This window comes from Mobula hypostoma, chromosome 9 (assembly GCF_963921235.1).
Source record: "Mobula hypostoma chromosome 9, sMobHyp1.1, whole genome shotgun sequence".
In the NCBI taxonomy this organism is placed as follows: Eukaryota; Metazoa; Chordata; class Chondrichthyes; order Myliobatiformes; family Myliobatidae; genus Mobula; species Mobula hypostoma.
The window spans coordinates 6070679-6093866 of record NC_086105.1 but is presented as its reverse complement, the minus strand read 5'-3'; the positions used below and the strand labels follow the sequence as shown (position 1 = coordinate 6093866).

Below are 23188 nucleotides of genomic sequence, written 5' to 3'. Positions count from 1 at the left end.
CGGTTAATTTTTTTATATTATTCATTTACTTATTTGTTGAGATAGAGCGCAGAATCAGCTTTTCTGGTCCTTCAAACCATGCCTCCCAGCGATCCCTCAATTTAATCGTAGCCTAATCAGGGGATAATTTACAATGACCAATTACATCTTTGGGCTGTGGGAGGAAATCAGAGCACCCGGAGGAAACTCGTGGTCACGGGGAAAATGTAAACTCCTTACAGGCAGCAATGTAAATTCGCCCATGATGAGGGTGGGATTAAATCTGGGGTTTGTAGGGCAGGGCAGCTTGAAGGGCTGGAACAGCCTACTCTGCGCTGTACCTCAATAAATAAACAAATAAACCCCAAAGATATGGAATTATTATTCGGCATTAAGAGTTCAGTAATGCGATCTGTCAAAGTAGTCATGATAAACAAAAAAACAGAAAACTATGCCAATCGAGGATGAACTTGTGAACAGCAGAAAGGATTTGCACTCTCTACAAACACCTGCAAATACAAATTTTGAACAAGTCTTGTTTCAACTGTGGAATAGAACTGAACACGAAACTTCAGAATTTGTGTGCCGAATCTGTTTGTCTGAGGATTATTCTGCAGATTCCACTGGTTTAATATTATTCCAATAATAAGAAGTGACATCGAATGGCAGCTCACTGACCGTTATGCATGATAAATGCCAAGGAAGTGTCAAGTGTTGCAGCTGGATTAAAATCTACATTCAAAGGCTCTTATCAATTACTCTGCCTGTAGTACACACATCATATTGTCAAATGACATTCTCTCTATTTAATAAACATGAGAGATTTCTATATTCAAAAGGCATTTTTCATAAGACCATAAGACATAGGAGCAGAATTAGGCCATTCGGCCCATCAAGTCTACTCTGTCATTCGATCACGGCTGATTTATGATCCTTCTCAACCACATTCTCCTGCCTTCTTCACACCTTTTTAAAGTTATAAAACACTTGGAATATCCAAAATAAACCATTTTTTTAACAATCCACCAATAAGGGCTCAGTTTATTTATTTTTAATGTAGTGATAAAGCCCTTCTGACCCATCGAGCCATGCCACCCCCGCAAACAATGACAAACCTAACCCTAACTTACGATAACCTATTAACCTACCCGGGACGCCTTTGGATTGTGGGAGGAAACTGAAGGTCCGTGAGAAAACCCACGCATTCCACAGGAAGGATAGAGACTCCTTACAGAATGGTACTGGAATTTAACTGTGGAATGCCCCGGACTGCAATAGCATCATGCTAACCACCACACTACTGTGGTCCCTATTTATTTATTATATTTTAACTTACTTATTCATTCTCTTGATTAATTGAGGACATTTGGTATGTCACCAAAGACAGTCATAAATTCTAAGTGTCTTCATCACTGTCTGATATGGGGGCGACTGCAGAGAGTTGTAAAGTCACTCAGCTCCATCATGACCATTGGCCTCTGTAACATGCAGGACATCTTCAGGGAGCAATACCTCAGAAAGGCGGCATCCATCACTAAGGACCACCATCACCCAGGTCATGGCTCTCATCGCTACCATCAGGGAGGAGGTACAGGAGCCTGAAGGCACACACTCAGCGATTCAGGAACAGCTTCTTTCCCTTTGACGTCTGATTTTTTAATGGGCATTGAACCCACAAACACTACCTCACTACATGTTTTGCACTATTTACTTAATTTAACTATTTAATATATTAACTGTTTCTCTTGTTATGCACAGCAGCAGTTGGGTTTCTCATATACTAAGATTCATAGATGAATGACATGGAACAGGAGGCTGTATGCCAGAGCCACTGAGGTAAATCAAGGGACCACAGGAACTCAAGCAAGCCTATAGAACAACATAGGGAGCAGGGAAGAGGGACAAGTCTTAAGGTTAAATATGCAATTTAGCCAAGGCCTATCTTAAACAAAGTACGTGTTTGTAATCACTTTAAAAAATGGATGAATACTTCTGAATGTAAACACGAGGAATTCAGCAGATGCTGAAAATTCAAGCAACACACATCAAAGTTGCTGGTGAACGCAGCAGGCCAGGCAGCATCTCTAGGAAGAGGTACAGAATACTTCTGAATGTTCATCTGAGAACACATGAGCTTGATTTGTACGTAACTAATCATGAAGAAATTCAGGATAGTAGAAAATGAAAATCTATGCACCTGCCTATTACTTCCCGATGGGTCCACTCCTCCTTCCCTTCCTCCTATGGTCCACTCTCCTATCTTATCACATTGCTTCCTCTCCAGCCCTCTACCTTTCCTACACACCTGGCTTCACCTATCACTTTCTAGCTTCCTCCATCCCCTCTGCCCGCTTTTTTTAAATTCTGGAATCTTCCTTCTTTCTTTCCAGAACTGAAGAGCGGTCTCAGACCAAAATATCAACTGTTTATTCGTTCCCGTAAATGCTGTCTAACCTGCTGAGTTCCTCTGGCATTTTGTGCATATTGATATAGAAAACAAAACTCCAAGGTTTCTATACCACCCTTAAAGCCTTTGCATGTTTTGACATTGCGACTAAGATATGGATCAAGATTAAACCTTTTTGAAATAAAATTGTTTTGATGAAGTTCACAACACTTCAAGAAGTAATGAATAGACACCTAACAGCATTTAAATGTCGATAACATTGTAAGATACTCACGTTGACATTCCTTACAGCATTTGCCTTCCACATAGATAGGAGCTTTACCTGGAGGACAATTTTCAGGGAGGCAGCTCAGCCTCTTACACCGTACTGTTCCATTCTGGGAAAATAACACAATGTTATTTTAAGACTGTCTGTGCTAGCTGCCAACATTGCTGAATTATTAACCACTAAAATAACTTATGGCTGATTGATATAGAGTAAGCTTCCTGTAAATCTCTTGCATGTCAAACTCCAAAGAACTGATGATATTACAACAAAAATATATAAACAATTCTGGAACCTAATTTACAGAGTTTTCAACTGGTTCATAGAAGTCCTTCTCATTTTAAATGAGGTAGAAACTGGTTTTGTTTTGTACTGCAAAATTACTTGTTACAATGCATGCTATTCGTGTGACTGAAGGCTGACATTCAGGCTGTCAACTGTATGCAAGCTCACAGGACAAAAGCTTTGTCCTACTTATTCTTATTCTCACTCACTCATACCCACTAACACCTCACTAATCCACTCAGTAGCCACCTACTACATTATAGGTAATTTGCAGTAACTCACTATCTAACAACTAGCATGCCTTTGGGTTGTGAGGGAGATAAGAACAGGAGCATAAAGGTTGACCAGGTAGGATACACAAACTCCAAACAGACGGCATCAGAGATCAGGAGTGATCCTGGTTTACAGGGCCTGTAAGAGAGCTAGACTACTTGTTGTACAGTGGGCCGTCCATGCTTGATAAGAATACACAAGCAGAGGAGAAGGAGAAGATATCTAGGTCCCTCAAACCTACATTGTCACCTCATGCCTCACCTCATTCTCTGTGCTAGTTCTCCATAGCCTTTAGTTCCATGATTTTTCTAAAATGTATTTAATTCCAAAGCAACACATGAGAAATGCCAGAGGAACTCAGCAGCATCTGTAGAAATGAATAGATAGTCGACATTTCAGGTTGAGGCCCTTCCTCAGGGTTGAGAAGGAAGGGGAAGATGCCAGAATAGAAAGGTGGGGTAGGGGGAGGAGGCACGCTAAAAGCTGATAGGTGAAGCCAGGTGGGTGGGAAAGGTCAAAGGCCAGAGAAGAAGGAATCTGATAGGAGGGCAGAGGGAATCATAGGAGAAAGGGGAGAGAAATAGACTGGTGAGAAGAGGTAAAAGGTCAAAGTGGGGAACAGAGAAGTGGGGGTGGGGTGGCTGGATTTCTTTACTGGAAGGAGAAACTGATATTCATGCTATCAGAAGACTGTGCTAAATGTGGTTAGAATGAGTTGAAACTTCTCACCAGAAATTTTCCCTAGAGCTTTATATCCTCTTGTTTTTGCATCTTTGCAAATTCAGAGAAGAGCAATGACGTCATTAAGCTGGAAAAGACTCACAAGGATGTTGCTGGCATTGAAAGGAGAGATTAGGTAAGCTGGGGTATTTTTCCCTGTATTGTAGGAGGATGAGGTGTGACCTTGCAGTATTTTTTCCAGAGTAGTGGAGAGTCTAAAACTAGGAAGCATAGGTTTAAGGTGAGAGGGGAATGATGGAATGGGGGCCTGAGGGGAAACTTTTCACACAGAGGGTGGTGATCTTATGCAATGAGCTGCCCAAGGAAAAGTAGAAATGGGTATAACTCATCATCATCATTATGTGCTGTGTCGTATGCCTTGGGCAATCATGGTATCTCCATGACCATGGTGGACCTTGGCAAATTTTCTACAGAAGTGGTTTGCCATTGTCCTGTTCTGAGCAGTGTCTTTACAAGATGGATGATCTCAGCCATTATCAATACTCTTCATAGATTGTCTGCCTGGCGTCAGTAGTCGCATAACCAGGACTTGTGATATGTACCAGCTGCTCGTACAACCATCCACCATCTGCTCCCATGGATTCACATGACCCTGATTGGGGGCTAAGCAGGTGCTACATCTTGCCCAAGAGTGACCTGCAGGCTAGGGTACAATTACAACATTTAAATACATTTTGATCGATACAGTACATGGATAAGAAGTGGACGGGGGCCAAACAGAAACAAGTAGGACTAGTTCAGGAAGGTAACTTGGTCAGTATGGCTGAGGTGTCTCAAGGGGCCTCTTGCCATGCTGTATCTCTCTATGGGTCAACAAGATTATACTCATTGTTGTCAAGGGATATAATGAAGCAATCTTTGACAATGATTTTGGTAGAATCTCAGTAAACAGATTAGTGCGAGGTAAGAGATTAGCTGTATTTGTCACATGCACATCGAGCTATCAAAGCATACAGTGAAATATGTCGTTTTGTGTCAATGACCAACACAGTCCAAGGATAGTGCTGGAGGCAGCCCACAAGGAATTGAACCCCCAATTGGTGATTGGTGTTACTGTAAAACACTTGCACTAACCACTACACTACCATGCCTGACATTGGTGGCAATTTCTTCTCTTGTACCAGTTTCAAAGGAATGGAACTCTAGGCATGAATAATGTCTTCTCGGGCTTCCTGTTGGGTGCAGGTATCAATTATAACCGACGTTTTGATGACAAACTCTGCCATCTTCAGGGAAGATGCCTGGCATGTCTAGTCCAGCAGTGTTTATACCCCCCGTAGTCATCTGTCCCTCCTGATTGGTTAGTCTTCATCCAACCAGGTTTCCACTCTCTTGCCTTGCTTACAATCAAATTCCTGTTCTTACTTCGTCTTTGTTAAAATCTTTTCCTTTAGTTGTATTTCAATGGCTTCCTTTACCAGGCAGCCCCAAAAGCCATTGGTGCGGTACAGTAGTTTTGTGCCATCAAGATCAATCCTATGGTCATTGCAAATGCATTGTTCTGCTCCTGCCAATTTCTCTGGGTAACCCAAATGAGTACCGCTCCTGTGATCCTAGATGTGGGATTCCTCCATACATCTCATATGGCTGATATACACTGCTCCAATTTCACAGGGTATCTTGTAAACACCCACTGACTTGAGTCTAGATCCTTTTTCAACTCTGGGTTTGTTAAAAATTATCACTGATTTTGACATGCGACCTAATTTGCTTTAGATCCTTCTGTATCTTTGTTCCTGCTTGCCTGTCCAAATTTGCATCACAATTATCCTTATGGTATTAAATGATCATTTCCATATTATTCACAGGTAGGTGTTTAATTGTTACAAGTTAAGTTTAATTGATTGCTCACAAGGAGAATAGCTTTATTTTTCTGTGTAGTTTCCATCTGCTGTGAGATTTCTGGTACTGCTACTCTCAGCAGCTTTAAATGTGGGGGTAAAAATGCACAAAATTGTCCTGGCTGCACCCTCTACATAAATTACAAAGTCTAACTTCAGTGTAAGTCTCCCTGACCACATGGAGCATTTGGAAACAATGGATGGCTGAACGTACACAGTACAGGATTAAACAGCTGGATCTAGTAAGCAGAATTTGTATTGCTTGCTGACTTGAGGGTTTTAACCTACCACTGCATTAGTTTCTCAGCTGAAATCAGCTCCTATTGGGATTAAACAGAGTAATTCTGCTTGATGGTACAGTCAGAAGCAGACTTGAGTAGATAGAAGCCCTTGTTTGAAAAATCACAGTTGACAATGGCTCATGTTTCTTCACACCAAGTTTCTTCACGCCAAGGAGTCTGAGACTGGAGGCGGGGGACTATCTCAGAATAAGGGGAAGCTCTTAATGGAGGAGAATGCTCTTCTCTCAATGCATGGGTGATGGATTTCTGGAATTCTTTCTGGAAAATTCCATTGTTCAGTTCATTTAAAGCAAAGATCAGAAAGAAATTATGGCATTCAGAGAGATGATCAACATTATCACTCTTCTCGCAGTAGCACTGATCTTTTGATGAATATTACAGCAGATCTTCTCCTGTTTTTATGCTGTTTTCTCTTATATCTTTGAACAAGTTTCCCATAAATTGGCCTTAAGCATTAAATTCAAAGTACAGATAGCATGCCCTCCTGCTGTGCATCAATAGCTACTGACTCACCCTCTATTAGGCTCCCATACCTGATCAGTAACATTGAAGCTTGCAATGAGGTCATGAATGGCCAACAAAGTCTACTATCCAACTGCAATCAACTGTTGTATGATTGTCCTCTCCCACCATTCCTTCAGTCTCTTATCTTCCCCTGTTTTCTTTAGTCACAGTACTGGAGCTTTCGTGTGTCATGGCTGTTAATGTTTTGAAGTTACAAAACATAAAACAATTCAAAAGAAGACATTGGGGTCCAAAATGTGAGTCTAATTTCATGTTTAATTTAAGCAGAGCATTCATGTATCATGTGGTGGTGTGATTGCACATGCAATTCGCAAATTTATACATATAACCACTGATGAATTAGTTAAACAAACTAGAATGCTTTATCAACACACACACACATACACACACACACACACACACACACACACACACACACACACAATTACTCAAATATTATTGAAATATTAAATACGTAACAATGGCTTACTTAATAGGGAACAGAAATTCTGTTAAATCATCTCTGCACTACAATAAAGGGTTAAATAATGCCACAGAAACAGAAAGTGCCGGAAATACTCAGCTGACCGGGTGGCATTAATACAGTGATAAACAGACCATGCATTCCAAGTTAATAATCTTCCCGATTAACCTGAAATAATAACTCTGTTTCCCTCCCCACAGATGTTGCCTGCCTTCAAACATTTTCTGTTTTAATTTCATTGTCCCATCCCTTTATTCTTCTGTCTGTCAGCCCCACCCACCCTATCCCCTCTCATATAAAACATCCAGAGTATTTTCAAAATCAAAGGTACTCTGTAAAAGACAACTGTTGTGACTTATGGAAATTTATTCCTGTGGAGAATGGAGAATTTCCCCCTTAACAATCCCCGTTCAACAATCCCTGTCCAACTCCTTGGGTCTAAGACAGTAATTTTTGCAATGATGGACAATGGAAAACATAACACAGAGCAGGAATTGACAGTCGGAATTGGTAGGAGAGACAGAGTTGAGAGGTACCTTGCAAGTGCAGTTCGTACAGCCGTCTGTCCAATACACTGATTCCCTGTAGACTCTGTCCTTCACCTTGCAGCTCTTCTCACAGTAACACTGATCCAAGCTGTTCATCTTCTTCTCGGCGTACGACAACTATGTATGGATTTACATGCAGTCATTGTGACGTTTCATCACTTTTATCCTTCAAGTCAATAACTAAGCATGATGTGTTGACTTTCATTAGCCGGGAGATTGAGTTCAAGAGTCACAGGGTAATGTTGCAGCTCTATAAAACCCGGTTAGACCTTATTTAGAATATTGTGTTCTGTTCTGCTCATCTCATTATAGGAAGGATGTGGAAGCTTTAGAGAGGGTGCAAAGGAGATTTACCAGGATGCTGCCTGGATTAGGGAGCAGTCTTATGAGGAAAGATTGAGCAAACTAGGGCATTTCTCTTTGGAGTGAAGGAGGATGTGAGGTGACTTGATAGAGGTATACAAGATGATAAGAGGCATAGATTGAGTGGACAGCCTGCATCTTTTTCCTAGGGCGGCAATGGCTAATATGGCTAATATAAAGTCAGGATGGGTAAGACGAAGGAATACATACCAATCCTAAAAGAAGAATCAGAAGTGGAGAGAGGGAGCAGCTTCAAGTTCCTGGGTGTCAAGATCTCTGAGGATCTAACCTGGTCCCAACATATCAATGTAGTTATAAAGAAGGCAAGACAGCAGCTATACTTCATTAGGAGTTTGAAGAGATTTGGCATGTCAACAAATATTCTCAAAAACTTCTATAATTGTATTGTGGAGAGCATTCTGACAGGCTGCATCACTGTCTGGTATGGGGGGGGGGAGGGGAGCTACTGCACAGGACCAAAAGAAGCTGCAGAAGGTTGTAAATCTAGTCAGTTCCATCTTGGGTACTAGCCTACAAAGTACCCAGGACATCTTCAAGGAGCTGTGTCTCAGAAAGGCAGCGTCCATTATTAAGGACCTTCAGCACCCAGAGCATGCCCTTTTCTCACTGTTACCATCAGGTAGGAGATACAGAAGCCAGAAGGCACACACTCAGCAATTCAGGAACAGCTTCTTCCCCTCTGCCATCCGATTCCTAAATGGACATTGAATCTTTGGACACTAGTTTACTTCTTTTTTAAATATAGTATTTCTGTTTTTGCACTTTCTAAAAAATCTATTCAATATACATGATTGATTTACGTGTTTATTATTATTATTTTTATTTTATTTATTTTTTCTCTCTGCTAGATTATGTGTTGCATTGAACAGCTAAGTTAACAAATTACACGTCACATGCCAGCGAGAATAAACCTGATTCTGATTCATGAGAGGAAAGTACAGGGAGGAATTCAGAGGTAGTTTTTTTAAACATAGGGAGTGGTGGCTGTGTGGAGTGTCCTGCCAGGGGTGGTGGTGGAAGCAGATACATTAGGGGCATTGAAGAGATTCTTAGAAAGGTACATGGATGATAGAAAAATGAAAAACTATGTTCAGGGGAAGTGTTATATTGATCTTGGAGTGATCAAAGGCCAGTACTGTTCTATGTTCTATGAAGGAAGCTATCTCCCATGTTGCATAGAATTTAAAATATCTTCTGTAAAGGCATCTTTCTTTTATAATGCCTGTTTTCTGGTTAATATTTTTTCTGTTGACTTCATCTGCCATGATGGGTGGTCTGGATTAGATTTAGAATATTGAAACAGGGCAGTAAGATTTCCACTGCAGAGCAGTCTGAAGTCTCCTTTACACACTTTGCTTCGTGAGCAGCTGATCACGCTATCGTGTCAGACCAGAACAGAACACAGCACTTTATTGACATATACACTGTACCCGGGTGGAATGAAATTCCTTGCTTGTGTGAAGCTTGCAGAGAAAGTCAAAATAAATTCATTATCAAAGTACATATGTCACCATATACAACCCTGAGATTCATTTTCCTGTGGGCATACTCAGCAAATCTATAGGACAGTAACTATAACAGGATCAATGCCAGAGTGCAGAAGACAACAAATGCACATATAAATAAATAGCGATAAATAACAAAAATGTGAGATAATGAGATAAAGAGTCCTTAAGGTGAGATCATTGGCTGTGGGAACGTTTCACCGATGGGCAAGTGAGTGTAGCTATCCCCTTTTGTTCAAGAGCCTGATGGTTGAGGGTATTAACTGCTCTTGATCCTGGTGGTGTGAGTCCTGAGAGTCTCGTACCTTCTGCCTGACAGCAGCAGCGAGAAGAGAGCATGGCCTGGATGGTGGGGTGCTTTCCTATGAGAGAGTTTCATGTAGATGTGCTCAATAGTGAACAATGTATATGGTAATAAAACACAGAACTGAGCATAAATCAATAGAATGGTGCAAAGACAGTAGTGTAATCTGAAATAGCGCAAAAGGAAGAGGTGATATGACAATAACAAAATAACTAAGGGAGAGAATATTGAGGCTGAGAACGTGGCAGCAGCACTGGGAAGGGGCTGTAAAAGAGGTGATTAGTTCAGAAGGCTGATAGCAGTGGGGATAAAACTATTCTTGAGTCTGATTATTCAGGCTTTCAAGAAGGTAGAAGAGAAAGGAAATGGCCAGGGTGGCAGGCATCCTGGACATCCTCAGCAGGCATCATTCCCAAACTGGCCCTCAAAGTTGTTGCAGCCCAGTTCTGGTTAATCTTATAATTCCTAAGTTTTTCTTATTGATTAAAACGATAAATCTATTTTTATTGTAGCTTGGGGAGCCTAACTTTAGTCGAACTTATTAAATGAAAAGTGATTATTTCTAGTTCCTGCCAAGAGATAAGGATTGGCCTAGACAATATGGAAAGGTAACATTATAATTTGCTGTAAATGATTTGTAATGTAATAGCATTTTACCAAGGAAGATAATTTAATCTTTTTGCATGAGGGGTTGTAACCCAAAGGAAGATGTTCATCATGTCATCGTACAATACCCAAAATATGTTTGTTGTTTCATTAAATTATAATGGTTTTTGAACAAAACACAGAATATGTTTTTGTTAATACTGTTGCAATCTGAACAGAATTCATGTCATTACATTAATCTTCAATTTAATTAATAGTGGACCAAGATATCCCCCAACATCTTAGCTAACATTTTTCAACTAAAATCATGAAAAAAAAATCCTTACAATTCATTTCATTTAACATGGGAATCTGTGGCAAATGTTCCACCGTCTGTGCATAGAACAGCAAGCGTGAAATTCTTTAGGGTACCTAGAAACTGTCTGAGGATGTATTATAAATAATATTTTACCGAAGGTTGCAGAAATTAATAATTTTCACCATCATTAAAGATTTACCTTTGCTGAGGTTTTGGCTAAAATATCTTGGAGCTCCATAATCTTCTGCACAAGTCCATGGAAGTCATTGCACGTTGGACAAGCTAAAATGAGAGAAGTGAAGTACTTAAAACATGAAGGCAAAATTCAGGAATTAGAGAAGAAAAAAATTTGAAAACCTCAGAGAAATGGCAATGTGGGAATCATAAATAATCGAAATGCTATTTCAACTGTTGAAGGAGAAAGGTCAAATTTTAGCTGGGAATCTTTAGTTGACCGGCAAATGATTATCAAATCTATTATTCAAACTATGTTATAGTCTTTCAGAAATCATACATTCACACCATTTTCCAATTCTTAGTGTATCTAATTTTAAGATGCTTTAAATTACTGAAATCTCCCAACCAGAAGATTATGAAATACAGTATTTATTCTGAAACGTTCAAGGGCATTTTACTGCAAGAAGCTTTCATAACTTGAAAACATTCCTAGCTTTAAAAATCTATCCTACTAATGGATTAGTCATGACTGCCTGCTTAAAAGCACTACTGCCTTTTGTTCTGATAGCCTCTTGATATGTACATTTTCATATTTATATATCCAGTTAATGGAATCGTTAAACGTACTTCGATTGAGGTCTGGGCATTGAGTGATATATCCTTGCGGCATCACAAGAATCTGCACGTCCTGCATCACACCCTGTAGAAAAAGAAAGTCTCAAAATTGGATGTAAGCACAGCAGAACATCAACAGAATCCTCTATTACGTATCATATACCTATGGACTGCACAGCAGACCATCAACAAATTCCTGTACTGTATATACTGTACCTAAGAACTGTTGGTTTTTATTGCAGACGGGATGAGATACAACAAAAGAGAACACTTAACACAACCGTGCATGGCTTTATTGAAGTCCACACTTAGAGGATTTTACATAGGTTAGGTCTCATTATGAGAGAAAAAGAGTCTATACTCTCCAGAGTATGGTTCCTTAAGGCTGTTAGAGCTGGGAGTGGTAATAGGGACAAGCTCCCACTACCTATTAAATGCTCCCAATGGCATGCATCTCCAATCACCTCTCATAACCAAGTCCATCTCCTGGCCTTAACATGTGGCTTAGCTGATAAGCCAAGCGGAACCACTTCTACTGACTGGAGAAGGAGCAAAGGTGGGTTACTGGCACATTAAAACCAATTGCTTCAGGTAGATGGGGCTTGTCAGCCTTGGTAGGCAGCTCATCTAGGAGAAGGAAAACTCTGATCTCAAACCTCCACTGCCTTTCAGCTACACCCACTCATGGGGTAGGCTTCAGGAGTAAATCCTGAGGAAAAAAATCCAGAGCTGGAGACCCTAAGGCAGTTCTGCGTTGAGTTCAATGCCGTCTGGCAACTCCAGCAACCCTTCTGGTACTGCGTTGGTCTCTGCTGATCCTTCGTGTTCATCAGATGCGTGGATAGCGGGGAGCCTGCTACATGGGCAACAGCTTGCTTTCCATATCGTACTGCCCTAGCTTGTGTATCTAGACAGCAATGATGCAACATCCATGGTCGACCCTGACCGACAGAGGTCTCACTCTCCAGAGTTCTGGCAAATAGTCAAGTCAACAATAAGTCCCCTTATTGCTAATATATGGTTCTGAGGGCTCTTGACGGAGGATAGCAGGTCATTGTTCAACATCTAAGTTCTACTCCTGGAAACTCTGACCAGAAGTACAACAGCACGAAATGGATCCTTTCTCTGAGCCAAGACCAGGGTCAACAGAAGTCAACTGATCTGGTGGGGCAGTGGAGGACAATTTTCTGAGAGTCTGATGACATTGGTTGGTGACTTTGGAACCTACAATCTAGTGCTGCACTTAAAGCTCTCCAAGGTTGCTGACACACACACACACACACACACACACACACACACACACCAAGCTCAGCTTCTGAAAGAAAGTCTCACACTGGAGTTTTCTACAGTAGGAAGGGACCGGCTCAGAGATGTGCCTTCACTTTTAAGCTGCTTCATTTCTGTTAGGTAAACTTTGGGTGAATTTTCATTTTTATTCTAATAGATTGCTCTGTTAGAGTCTGCAAAAGCTAATGTCAATGGCTCACTGGCATTGCTGATGGCCTCATCTTTGGGATTTTTGAGGAGTTTTGCATCGTTTCAGGAAAGATCGTCCACTTCACCCTACGCTCAACATGAAGTTCTAAAAAAAGAATTCAGTCAGTCCTACTCTTTCACCTTGAATTGCACAAGTAAACAAAAACAAGTATACAATCCAACTTTCAGTTCAAACTCTAATTTTACCATGCCAATAAAAATGCTGTTGAATTAATAGAATTTAAAATAAATTCATGCAAAATACTGGAGGAACTCAGCAGGTCAGGCAGCAGCTGTGGAAATGAATAAACAGTCAACATTTCAGGCCGAGATCCTTCAGAACTGAGAAGGGAGGGGGAAGATGCTAGAATAAAAAGGTAGGAGAGTTGAAGGAGGCTAGCTGGAAGGTGATAGGTGAAGCCAGGTGGCTGGGAAAGATTAAGGGCTGAAGAAGAAGGAATCTGATAGGAGAGGATAATGGACCATAGAAGAAATGGAGGGAGGAGGGGACCCAGGGGGGGAGTAATTGGCAGGTGAGAAGAGGTAAAAGGTCAGAGTGGGGAATAGAGGTGAGGGGAAACACAGAACAATGGTGTCACAGTCCACAAAATTCCTATTTGATTATTAATGTCAAAGCAAAATATGATCTTCACTCATGTTAAAGAATGCTAGCTAATAATATGGTTGTCAAGTATTTGGAAGATTATCTACACATGCAAATATCCAGGCAAGCCCATAGCTCTGTTTTGAATTGTACAATCACAGTGTAACTGAAGAATTGCTAAGCAATTAGATATAGTACTGCAAGCTAGAAATACACACAGTGGCCACTTTATTAGGTACACCTGTACACCTGCTCGTTAATGCAAATAGCTAATCAGCCAATCATGTGGCAGCAACTCAATGCATAGAAGCATACAGACATGGTCAAGAGGTTCAGTTGTTGTTCAGACCAAACATAAGAACGGGGAATAAATGTGATCTAAGTGACTTTGACCATGGAATTATTGGTGGTGCTAGACAGGGTGGTTTGAGTATCTCAGAACCTGCTGATCTCCTGGGAATTTCACACATGAAAGTCTCTAGAAATTTACAGCAAATGGTGTGAAAAACAAGAAAACATCCAGTGAGCAGAAGTCTTGTGGGTGAAAATCCCTTGTTACTGAGAGAGGTCAGAGGAGAACGGCCAGGCTGGTTCAAGCAGGCAGAAGATGACAATAACAGGCTGCAACAGCGGTGTCAGGAGAGCATCTCTGAATGCGCAACACCTCAACCCTTGAATTAGATGGGCTACAGCAGCAGACATACACTCGGTGGCTACCTTATTATGTACAGGGGGTGTCTAATAAAGTGGCCACTGATTGTAACTCTGCATGGCTGGAACTATAGTTAGAAAGCAACACTGTAAAGGCAGTTTATTTTTGTGGTTCATACGTCTGAAAAACCTGGCAATTTACTGATGTTGGTACAGTTGAGAATAGATTGCAAAATATGCCAACAATTTTCAATGGTCTATGTCTTTAAAAAATAACTATAATTCAAAAAAAGGGTAACATTTCCAAACAACAGATCCATTCATTAAAATTAGTGCTGCAATAAATGAATTCCACATTACAACAATCACTTACTTTGAAAAGGCCATGTACATTATTTCTTTGTCCTAACCAAAGTGTTGAGCCCGTTGGAATGTCTATATATGGCCTTTCAATAAGTCGCTCATAAATCCTGAAGAAAGGAAACAAAGTAATACTTCTGTTAAGGAAGCATTCATTCTATCGTTCTAGAATCCTATAGAACTATTAACTATTTAACTATTTTTATATATATACTTACTATAATTCATGTTTTTTTATTATTATGTATTGTACTGTACTGGTGCTGCAAAGACAACAAATTGTACTACATATGCCAGTGATGATAAACCTGATTCTGAAAATGTGAAACGAGAGTATAGGCCATAGTTCATTAAGGATGCATATTTGCCTTGATATTTTCAATACTAAGCATCCTCCAGATGGTTTCTTGAGCTGTAACAGTGTTTTAGTGTGTTAGTACTTGTATTCATGGGTATTCCTGTATGGTTGAATGGCAATTAAACTTGAAATTGAACTTGAAATGTTAAGAGCTAAGTTTGTGTCTTGAAAAGGATGACACAAGTTAAAAGATCAATAAGAACAGCATTTCATAATAATTGAAAAATCTCAGTCAAGAGCTACTATTTAATTTTTTCATGTGGGTTTCATGTGTTTTTAATCATTTATATTTGGTTATTGTCATGAAAGCCACATAATTTATCAAGCTGTCTTCAAAAGTGTCTTCCACATCCCAATCTAATAAAGAAATAAACCAGTTAAACATGGGAACATGGTAGCTTCAATGTTACATACCAGACTGATCTAGATATTTGCTGGGACTTGTCATCCAGAATCCAAAGACTGGGGCTATACAGGCCAAGAACACTTACAACCAAATTCTCATGCAATGCAACATGGCCAAAAATGAGTTCTGCCACATTTTGAAATAAGGTAAAAATTAATTACAGAATGCATGATCTCTTCCAAGAATGATTTTACAGGTGTCATAATCTTTGCATATTTATTTTGGCAAATAGTTTGGTAAATATTGTGTAAACCCACTGACTAATGTGAGTTCTACATTCACTTTGATTGCTCTTGTTGGAGCAATGTTAAACTGTTCCTTCAATTTCATCCCAATGAGGAATTGTCCATTTCAAAGTGAAATGCATTATCTATAATAATATCATCCTCCAAAAGGACCACAACCTTATCATAGGGTTTGGAGGCGTGCATACCCCAGTGACCCAGAGAGCTATGTTGTCTAGAGTCAGGGTCTTGTGCTTTGGGTCACCCATGCCAAACAGGTCAAAGGGTAGAGGCCGGACTAAGAGTGGTCCACCGGACCTCCAAGTACTGGGGTTCAGCTCAGGGCTAACAACCCTGACTGGCAAAACAAAATTGTTATGGAAACAGCAATGGAGATTCCTTCTACGTCTGAGTGTGACAGTATTCCTGAGTCTCCTCCCAGGACTTGCATGACTGACAGTAGTGAAAACCGAGAGGCAACTACTGACACAATGAAGAAATCCCTAAACACCGACAGAAATGGAAGACCCTCACCGCTGCCCAAACACCAGTGGTGTAATTGGCTGTAGGTATAATAAGAATATATTTATCAAAAATAGAAATCTATGTTAGAAAATTGAAAAAAGCACTAATTTGATTCCGGTGGAAATGGCTACTTTTGGGATTCAGTGTATCACCAGCTCTCCGAACTGTTAACACAGGATAGGTAGTGCAGTTCCATTTTCTTTTGTTCATTGGTCCCTGAAAAACATTTTTGATTAAGGAGATCTCTTACTTGTTACAGTCCACGTATAAAATCAAATGGGATGCACTAACGACTAAGGCAACTCGGTGCCACTGGCCATCTGCCAAGGCATACGGGAACACCTCTGTGTGGGACTGACGGCTCCCAGATCGATAATGAAAACGGACTTCATTCCGATGGCCGCTGCTCTCCACCTCCAGGTACCTAGCAAGGACAAATACAAGAGATGGAAGCGAGATCAGACCACATTGTCACTCAAGCCTACTGTGCTAATCCAATCCACTTTGCAGCTCCATATCTATGTCACCTAATTCAATCTCCAAAACTATCATTATCAATGTTTAATATACCAAGCATTCACCGTCCTGAGGTAATGGATCCTAAATATTTACAACTCTCTTCTCTACACTGAAACATTGACTGTTTATTCATTTTCATAGGTTCTGTCTGACCTACTGAGTTCCTCCAGATTTTGTGAGTGTTGATTTTAATCCTTCTGGGTTTCTTTGGACGGTGTGCTAGCACTGTAGTTTAGCGTAACACTATTACAATACCAGCAATCCGGGTTAATTCTGCCGCTGTCTGTGACGAGTTTGTATGTTCTCCCTGTGGCCATACGGACTTCCTCCAGGTGCCCTGGTTTCCTCCCGGTTTCCAAAGACATACATGTTAATAAATTAATTAGTCTCTAGATGTAATTGGGCAGTGTGAAGCTCTTTGGACCAAAAGGGTCTGTTACTATTCTGCATGTCTAAACAAAAAATAAAATAATCTGTAAAGGACTTATCCCCTGCCCAGAGACAAGGCCTCCTGTTCTGGATACCACAGCATCAAGAAACAGGCTATCAGCATCTTTCCTGAGAGTCTGTAGCAGATTCTTCGAATCTCTAAACATCTTTCAAATGATTCAATTCATTCACTGTGTTGAAACCAGACTAAGCAAACACTTTTATATACATATAATTATTAACATTCTTCAAACACCATAGCTTCTATTAAAACCAATAACCAATGCTTTAATATTTTAAACATCTTACCTTGCATTACCAATTCAATAATCATCCTTTCTTTTTCACTTTTTAACATTAGCCTTAATCCTGATTTCTCAGCAATAAACAACAAAATGAAGGGTTCATCGATTTCTCCAACTTCCAGTAATCTCTTCCCCCCTCACGTCTTTGCTCTTTTTCCTATTCTCTATTCTAGTTCACCTCTCACTCCTTCTCTTCTCCTCACCCGGCCATAACCTCCCTCTATTTCTGCTCCTCTTTCCCTTTCTTCCATGGTTCACTGTCCTCTCCTATCAGATTCCTTTTTCTTCAGCTCTTCATCTTTTCCACCTATCACCACCCAGCTTCTTACTTCATCCCCCCCCCTCCATTTACCAACCTTACCCCTCATCTGGTCTCACTTATTATCTGCCAGCTTCTACTCCTTCACCTCCTCCCACTTTCTTATTCTGGCTTCTTCTCCCTTCTTTTCCAATCCTGATGAAAGCACAAAACATGGACTGTTTAGTACCTTCCACAGATGCTACCTAACTTTTGAGTTCCTCCAGCATGTTGTGTGTGTAACCCTATGTTAGTTGTATCTTTTTCTTCAAAGAAGAGATGAAAGGAGAGGAATGAGGATAGGCTTTATTCCATTAGGAGTTTGAAAAGATATGTCACCAAAGACACTCGCAAATTTCTACAAATGTACCATGGAGATTCTAACTGGCTGCATCACCATCTGGTATGGGGGGGGGCACTGCACAGGATTGAAGTAAGCTGCAGACAGTTGTAAACTTAGTCAGCTCCATCATGGGCACTAGCCTCCGTAGTATCCAGGACATCTTCAAGGAGCGATGCCTCAAAAAGGCAGCATCCATCATTAAGGTCAAGATGGCACCAGTGAACAACAATTCCTCTGGTGACATCTTGCAGATAGCAAATCTATCCAATTATTTCACTTTTTCTACCCCTTCTGCTTGTTCTTTTTGTTTTGTTTGTGTTATGGAGACTGTTGGCGATAGTTTGGAACTTGATCGAAGGATCCAGCGCTATGCTGTGTCCGGAGAACTGCCTCATGGAGATAGAGACAGGGGCCAAAAAGATCGGAGAACTACAACTTGGCTCATGGAAAAGACCAAAAACAAGACACAGGGTCATGAACGACTCCATCTCAAAGCGACAAGGAAGATTGAAACATCGAGGTGAATGTCGATGGCTCCCATCAGAGACAGTCAGCAGCCCAGTTGGCACATTAAACCTGGATCAGCGGCGTTCAAACACAGGTCGACGCGTTTGGCCCAGATTGGTGGCGGTAGGACCTGGGTCGGCAGTTACTCTTTAAGGAAGGATTGTGTTTGTGCAGCTGCTCTCCTCGTATGCAGGCGAAAAGATATTTCCCATATTCTGAGATTTAAGTGAATATGGGTCTGTACTTTATATTGGTTTCCTTCAATTTTTCTGTGCTTTCTTTCTTGTGGCCGATTGGCGGGTGGGTGACCTGTTAATTTCTGTGTGGGGGGAGGGTATTGGGTGTTTGGTTCTACTGTCACTGTTCTTTTCTGCGAGTGAGGGGGTTGGGTAATGTTATTGTGGCTGTTTTATACTGTTGGAGGGTGAATTAGGGGTCAGCGAGTTTTGGTTCTTTTCTTTTTCATGTCGGGGGGGTGGAGTTGATGTCTTTTCGTTCATCAACACATATGGTCTTCCTGTATTTCATGGCTATCTGAAGAAGATAAATATCGGAGTTGCATTGTACATGTATGCATTGGCAATAAAATGAACCTTTGAACCTTAAGGACCCCCATCACCCAGGGCATGCCATCTTCTCATTGCTACCATCTGCGAGAAGATGGAGGAGCCTGAATGATTCAGGAACAGCTTCTTCCCCTCTGCCACCCAATTTCTGAATGAACATTCAACCGATGAACACTACCTCACCTTATTTTTATTTTTATATTTACACTATGTATTTAACTATTTAACATATACAGTACTAACTTAGTATAATTCTTTTTTTCTCTATTATGTATTGCAGTGTACTGCTGCCCGAAGGACAACAAATTTCACGCTGTATGCCGATGATATTAATTCTAATCCTGATTTTGATGAGTGATGAGAATTTCAGCAGATAACTCTAAATATTGAGAGGTCATTCTAGCTGAATTAGAGGGGGAAACAAGGACAAGGAACCAAATTTAGACGATTCGAGAGTAAAGTGCGGTGGAGGTGATTACATAATTAGGGTATCTTTAAGGAATGCAAAGCTTCAATCACAATTTCAAATCAATAGTGTTGGAAAACAGAACAGAAAATTTGGTCATTGGTATGTGGAAATATTGATTACCATTTGTACTCGCATCCAGCCAACCTGACAATGAAATGCAAGGACACTAACGTGCTTATTTTGCACAACCAGATGGCAGGCTTGGATAAAAGCACACATGCTGTGATCAATGTAACGATGTAGAATTAAGAACACAGTACCCCATGCTCCCAGAAAGCCCGTACACCACAGAATTATATAATAGTTCTACACAGGGCTACATGTGATACTGAACGCACCCTCAAATTGCTTGCAGACTTCCAGGTGAATTAAGGTTTATAGAAGCTGAAGGTGAGGAGGCTGATGACTGTATCAATAGAGTGCTGGTGAAAGTTTCAGCACCAATTAGAATCAAGATAAAACTTGATTTGATGACACAAACCAATCTCTGACAATGTCAGAATCTGAATCCAAATCAGGTTTAATATCACCAACATATGTTGAGAGATTTGTTGTCTTTGCAGTAGCAGTACATTGCAAAGCATAATAATAATTTGAAAACTGTGAATTACATTAAGTATATACAACATTAAGTAAGTAGTGCAAAAAAAGTGGTGAGGTAGTGTTCATGGGTTCAATGTCCTTTCAGAAACCAGATGGCAGAGGGGAAGAAGCTGTTCCTGAATCATTGCGTGTGTGCCTTCAGGCTCCTGTACCTCCTCCCTGAGGGTAGCAATGCTAACAGGGCATGTCCTGGGTAATGATGGATGCTGCCTCTTTGACGCATCACTCCTTGAAGCTGTCCTGGATACTACAGAGGCTAGTGGCCATGACGGAGCTGACTAAGTTTACAACTCTCTGCAGCTGAATTCAATCCTGTACGGTAGCCACCCCGCCTAATACCAGATGCTGATGCAGTCATTTAGAATGCTCTCCAGGGTATATCTGTAGAAATTTTTGAATGTCTTTGGTGATATACCAAATCTTCTCAATCTCCTCCTGAAATATAGTAATTGTCATGCCTTCTTTGTATCTGCGTCGATATGTTGGACCCAGGATAGATCCTCAGAGATACTGACACACAGGAACTTGAAAATGCTGGCTCTTCACACTTCTGATCCCTCTGTGAGGACTGTTATGTGGCCTTGCAAGGATTCACCCTCTTGAAAGACAGTCTGACTATACAGCTATGGTGACAGAGAAACATCACAGAATTGGTTTTATATTGGTTTTAATTTGAAATTTTATCAGCTTGAAATGTCACCTGGTGAATCACTGGAGATTTCTCTCAGTAAATTAAAAGTCATGATAAAAACGGTACACTGTGTCAGGTCATGACAGTCAAGACCATATCTGCTCCGTGCCATGATCCTAATTTGTAGAGTGTGATTATGTTCTCAATCTCAAAGCAAACCAGACTAATTCTTACAAATTATTCAATGGATCCATTGAATGGATTAAGACTGCAAGGTTAATCTACTTAAAGCCACACTTCCCCCACAGATATACTTAAAATTTTCAAAATGTCATGTTCATTTCTGACTCATTAAAATAGCTTTTGAAAAATACAGTCAAAAAATTCCTTAACAATATTCTCAATAATCTAGCTCAGTACACAGGGAGGGTGTGAGAAATAAAGATTTTATGCAGAGTGCAGTTATGACTCAGACCGGTCTCTATCTCCCTCTCGCTGCTGTTCCCGGGGGAAAGCGCCTGAGTGACCGGTCTCTCTCTCTCTCCTCTCTCTCTCTCTCTCTCGGTCTCTGTCCCCAGAGGAAGGTGGACGGTGCCTGCGTACAAATGATCTCTTTCTCCCTCCTGCTCAACGCCACCAAAGGATGGTGCCTGAGTTTGTTCATTTTTTTTATCTTTCCCGTTCTCTCACCCTCCCTCTTGCTCGATGCTGCCAGAGGATGGAGGACTGGATCTTGGGCAAGGTTTAATCCATGCCCTCCGTGGATTGGACTGTGTTGTTCATGTTATAATGTTTTTTGGTCGCTCATTTTTTGTTATTTTGTGCGACTTTGATCGGGGCCATCTGCAGATAACAAACGACACAATGCTAGATCGAAGTGGACTGAGCTGAACTGAATATGCTTAGCCTCTTTTGACAGTTTTGTAGTTTGGTGTTTTATGTTCTATGTTTTGCTTGTTTCTTTTTGCCATTTGTGCGATTTGGTTTTTTTTGAGTGTTGGGGGTTTGATATTTATCTTTAAACAGGTTCGATGGTGCTTGCGGCCGTGGGAAGATGAATTTCAGGGCCATATACTGCATACATACTCTGATAACAAATGTACTTTGAATCTTTGAAATTAATGCTAACATTTAAGCTGCAGAGAAATAAGAAGGCTGTATATAACAATCAGGCAGATCAGCTCTGAAGAGAATTGATAATGGCTGGGATCACATGTCTTGTAAAGACACCACCTGGAAGAAGACAATGGCAAACTACTTCTGTAGAAAAATTTGCTGAGAACAATCATGGTAATCGATAAGAAAAGAATATGAACAGCGTAAAAGGGGCCTTGCCCATAGTCAACCATCAGAATAAGGACAGATGGAAGACAATGATCACCAGTGTCATACAAAGCAGCACATAATAATAATGATGATGTTAAGTAACAAAAAGAATGAGTGAGACAGGGTAGAGACCATGAAATATGTAAGGATAATAGAAAGGGAAACAAGTAGGGCTTTCAGGTTTACAGCAAATAGTCTGAGGAGGCGTTGGTGATTAGGATTGATCTATACAGTTGATGGATCAAGTTACTGTATCCTTATCTATACCATGACAATTGTCATTATAGTCATAGTCATAGTCATAATTTATTGATCCCGGGGGAAATTGGTTTTCATTACAGTTGCACCATAAATAATAAATAGTAATAGAACCATAAATAGTTAAATAGTAATATGTAAATTATGCCAGGAAATAAGTCCAGGACCAGCCTATTGGCTCAGGGTGTCTGACCCTCCAAGGGAGGAGTTGTAAAGTTTGATGGCCACAGGCAGGAATGACTTCCTATGACGCTCTGTGTTGCATCTCGGTGGAATGAGTCTCTGGCTGAATGTACTCCTGTGCCCAACCAGTACATTATGTAGTGGATGGGAGACATTGTCCAAGATGGCATGCAACTTGGACAGCATCCTCTTTTCAGACACCACCGTCAGAGAGTCCAGTTCCATTCCCACAACATCACTGGCCTTACGAATGAGCTTGTTGATTCCGTTGGTGTCTGCTACCCTCAGCCTGCTGCCCCAGCACACAACAGCAAACATGATCGCACTGGCCACCACAGACTCGTAGAACATCCTCAGCATCGTCCGGCAGATGTTAAAGGAGGATGTCCTACAAGTCTGTGGTGGCCAGTGTGATCATTATGATTATCATCATTATATGCCATGTTGCATGATGTGGCTGATCATGGTCTTTCCATAACCATCATTGTTCTTGGCAAATTTTTCCACTGAAGTGGTTTACCATTACCTTTGGCTGGTCAGTGGCTTTACAAGATGGGTGAACCCCAGCCATTATCAATACTCATCAGTAATTATCTGCCTGGCGCCAGTGGTCACATAACCAAGACTTT

At 40.7% G+C, this 23188-nt stretch overlaps 1 protein-coding gene across 1 annotated transcript in view; it reads right to left on the bottom strand.

Annotated features, from left to right (window-relative positions):
• Window positions 1–23188, bottom strand: part of LOC134351477 (protein kinase C-binding protein NELL2-like) — a 374438-nt gene that overhangs the window by 244954 nt on the left and 106296 nt on the right. Inside the window, exons 8-13 of the mRNA XM_063057673.1 lie at window positions 16373–16546; window positions 14623–14719; window positions 11531–11603; window positions 10926–11008; window positions 7618–7746; window positions 2661–2763 (exon numbers count right to left, since the gene is read on the bottom strand). Of these exons, the coding sequence (XP_062913743.1) occupies window positions 2661–2763; window positions 7618–7746; window positions 10926–11008; window positions 11531–11603; window positions 14623–14719; window positions 16373–16546 (659 nt within the window). The remainder of the gene's footprint in view (window positions 1–2660; window positions 2764–7617; window positions 7747–10925; window positions 11009–11530; window positions 11604–14622; window positions 14720–16372; window positions 16547–23188) is intronic.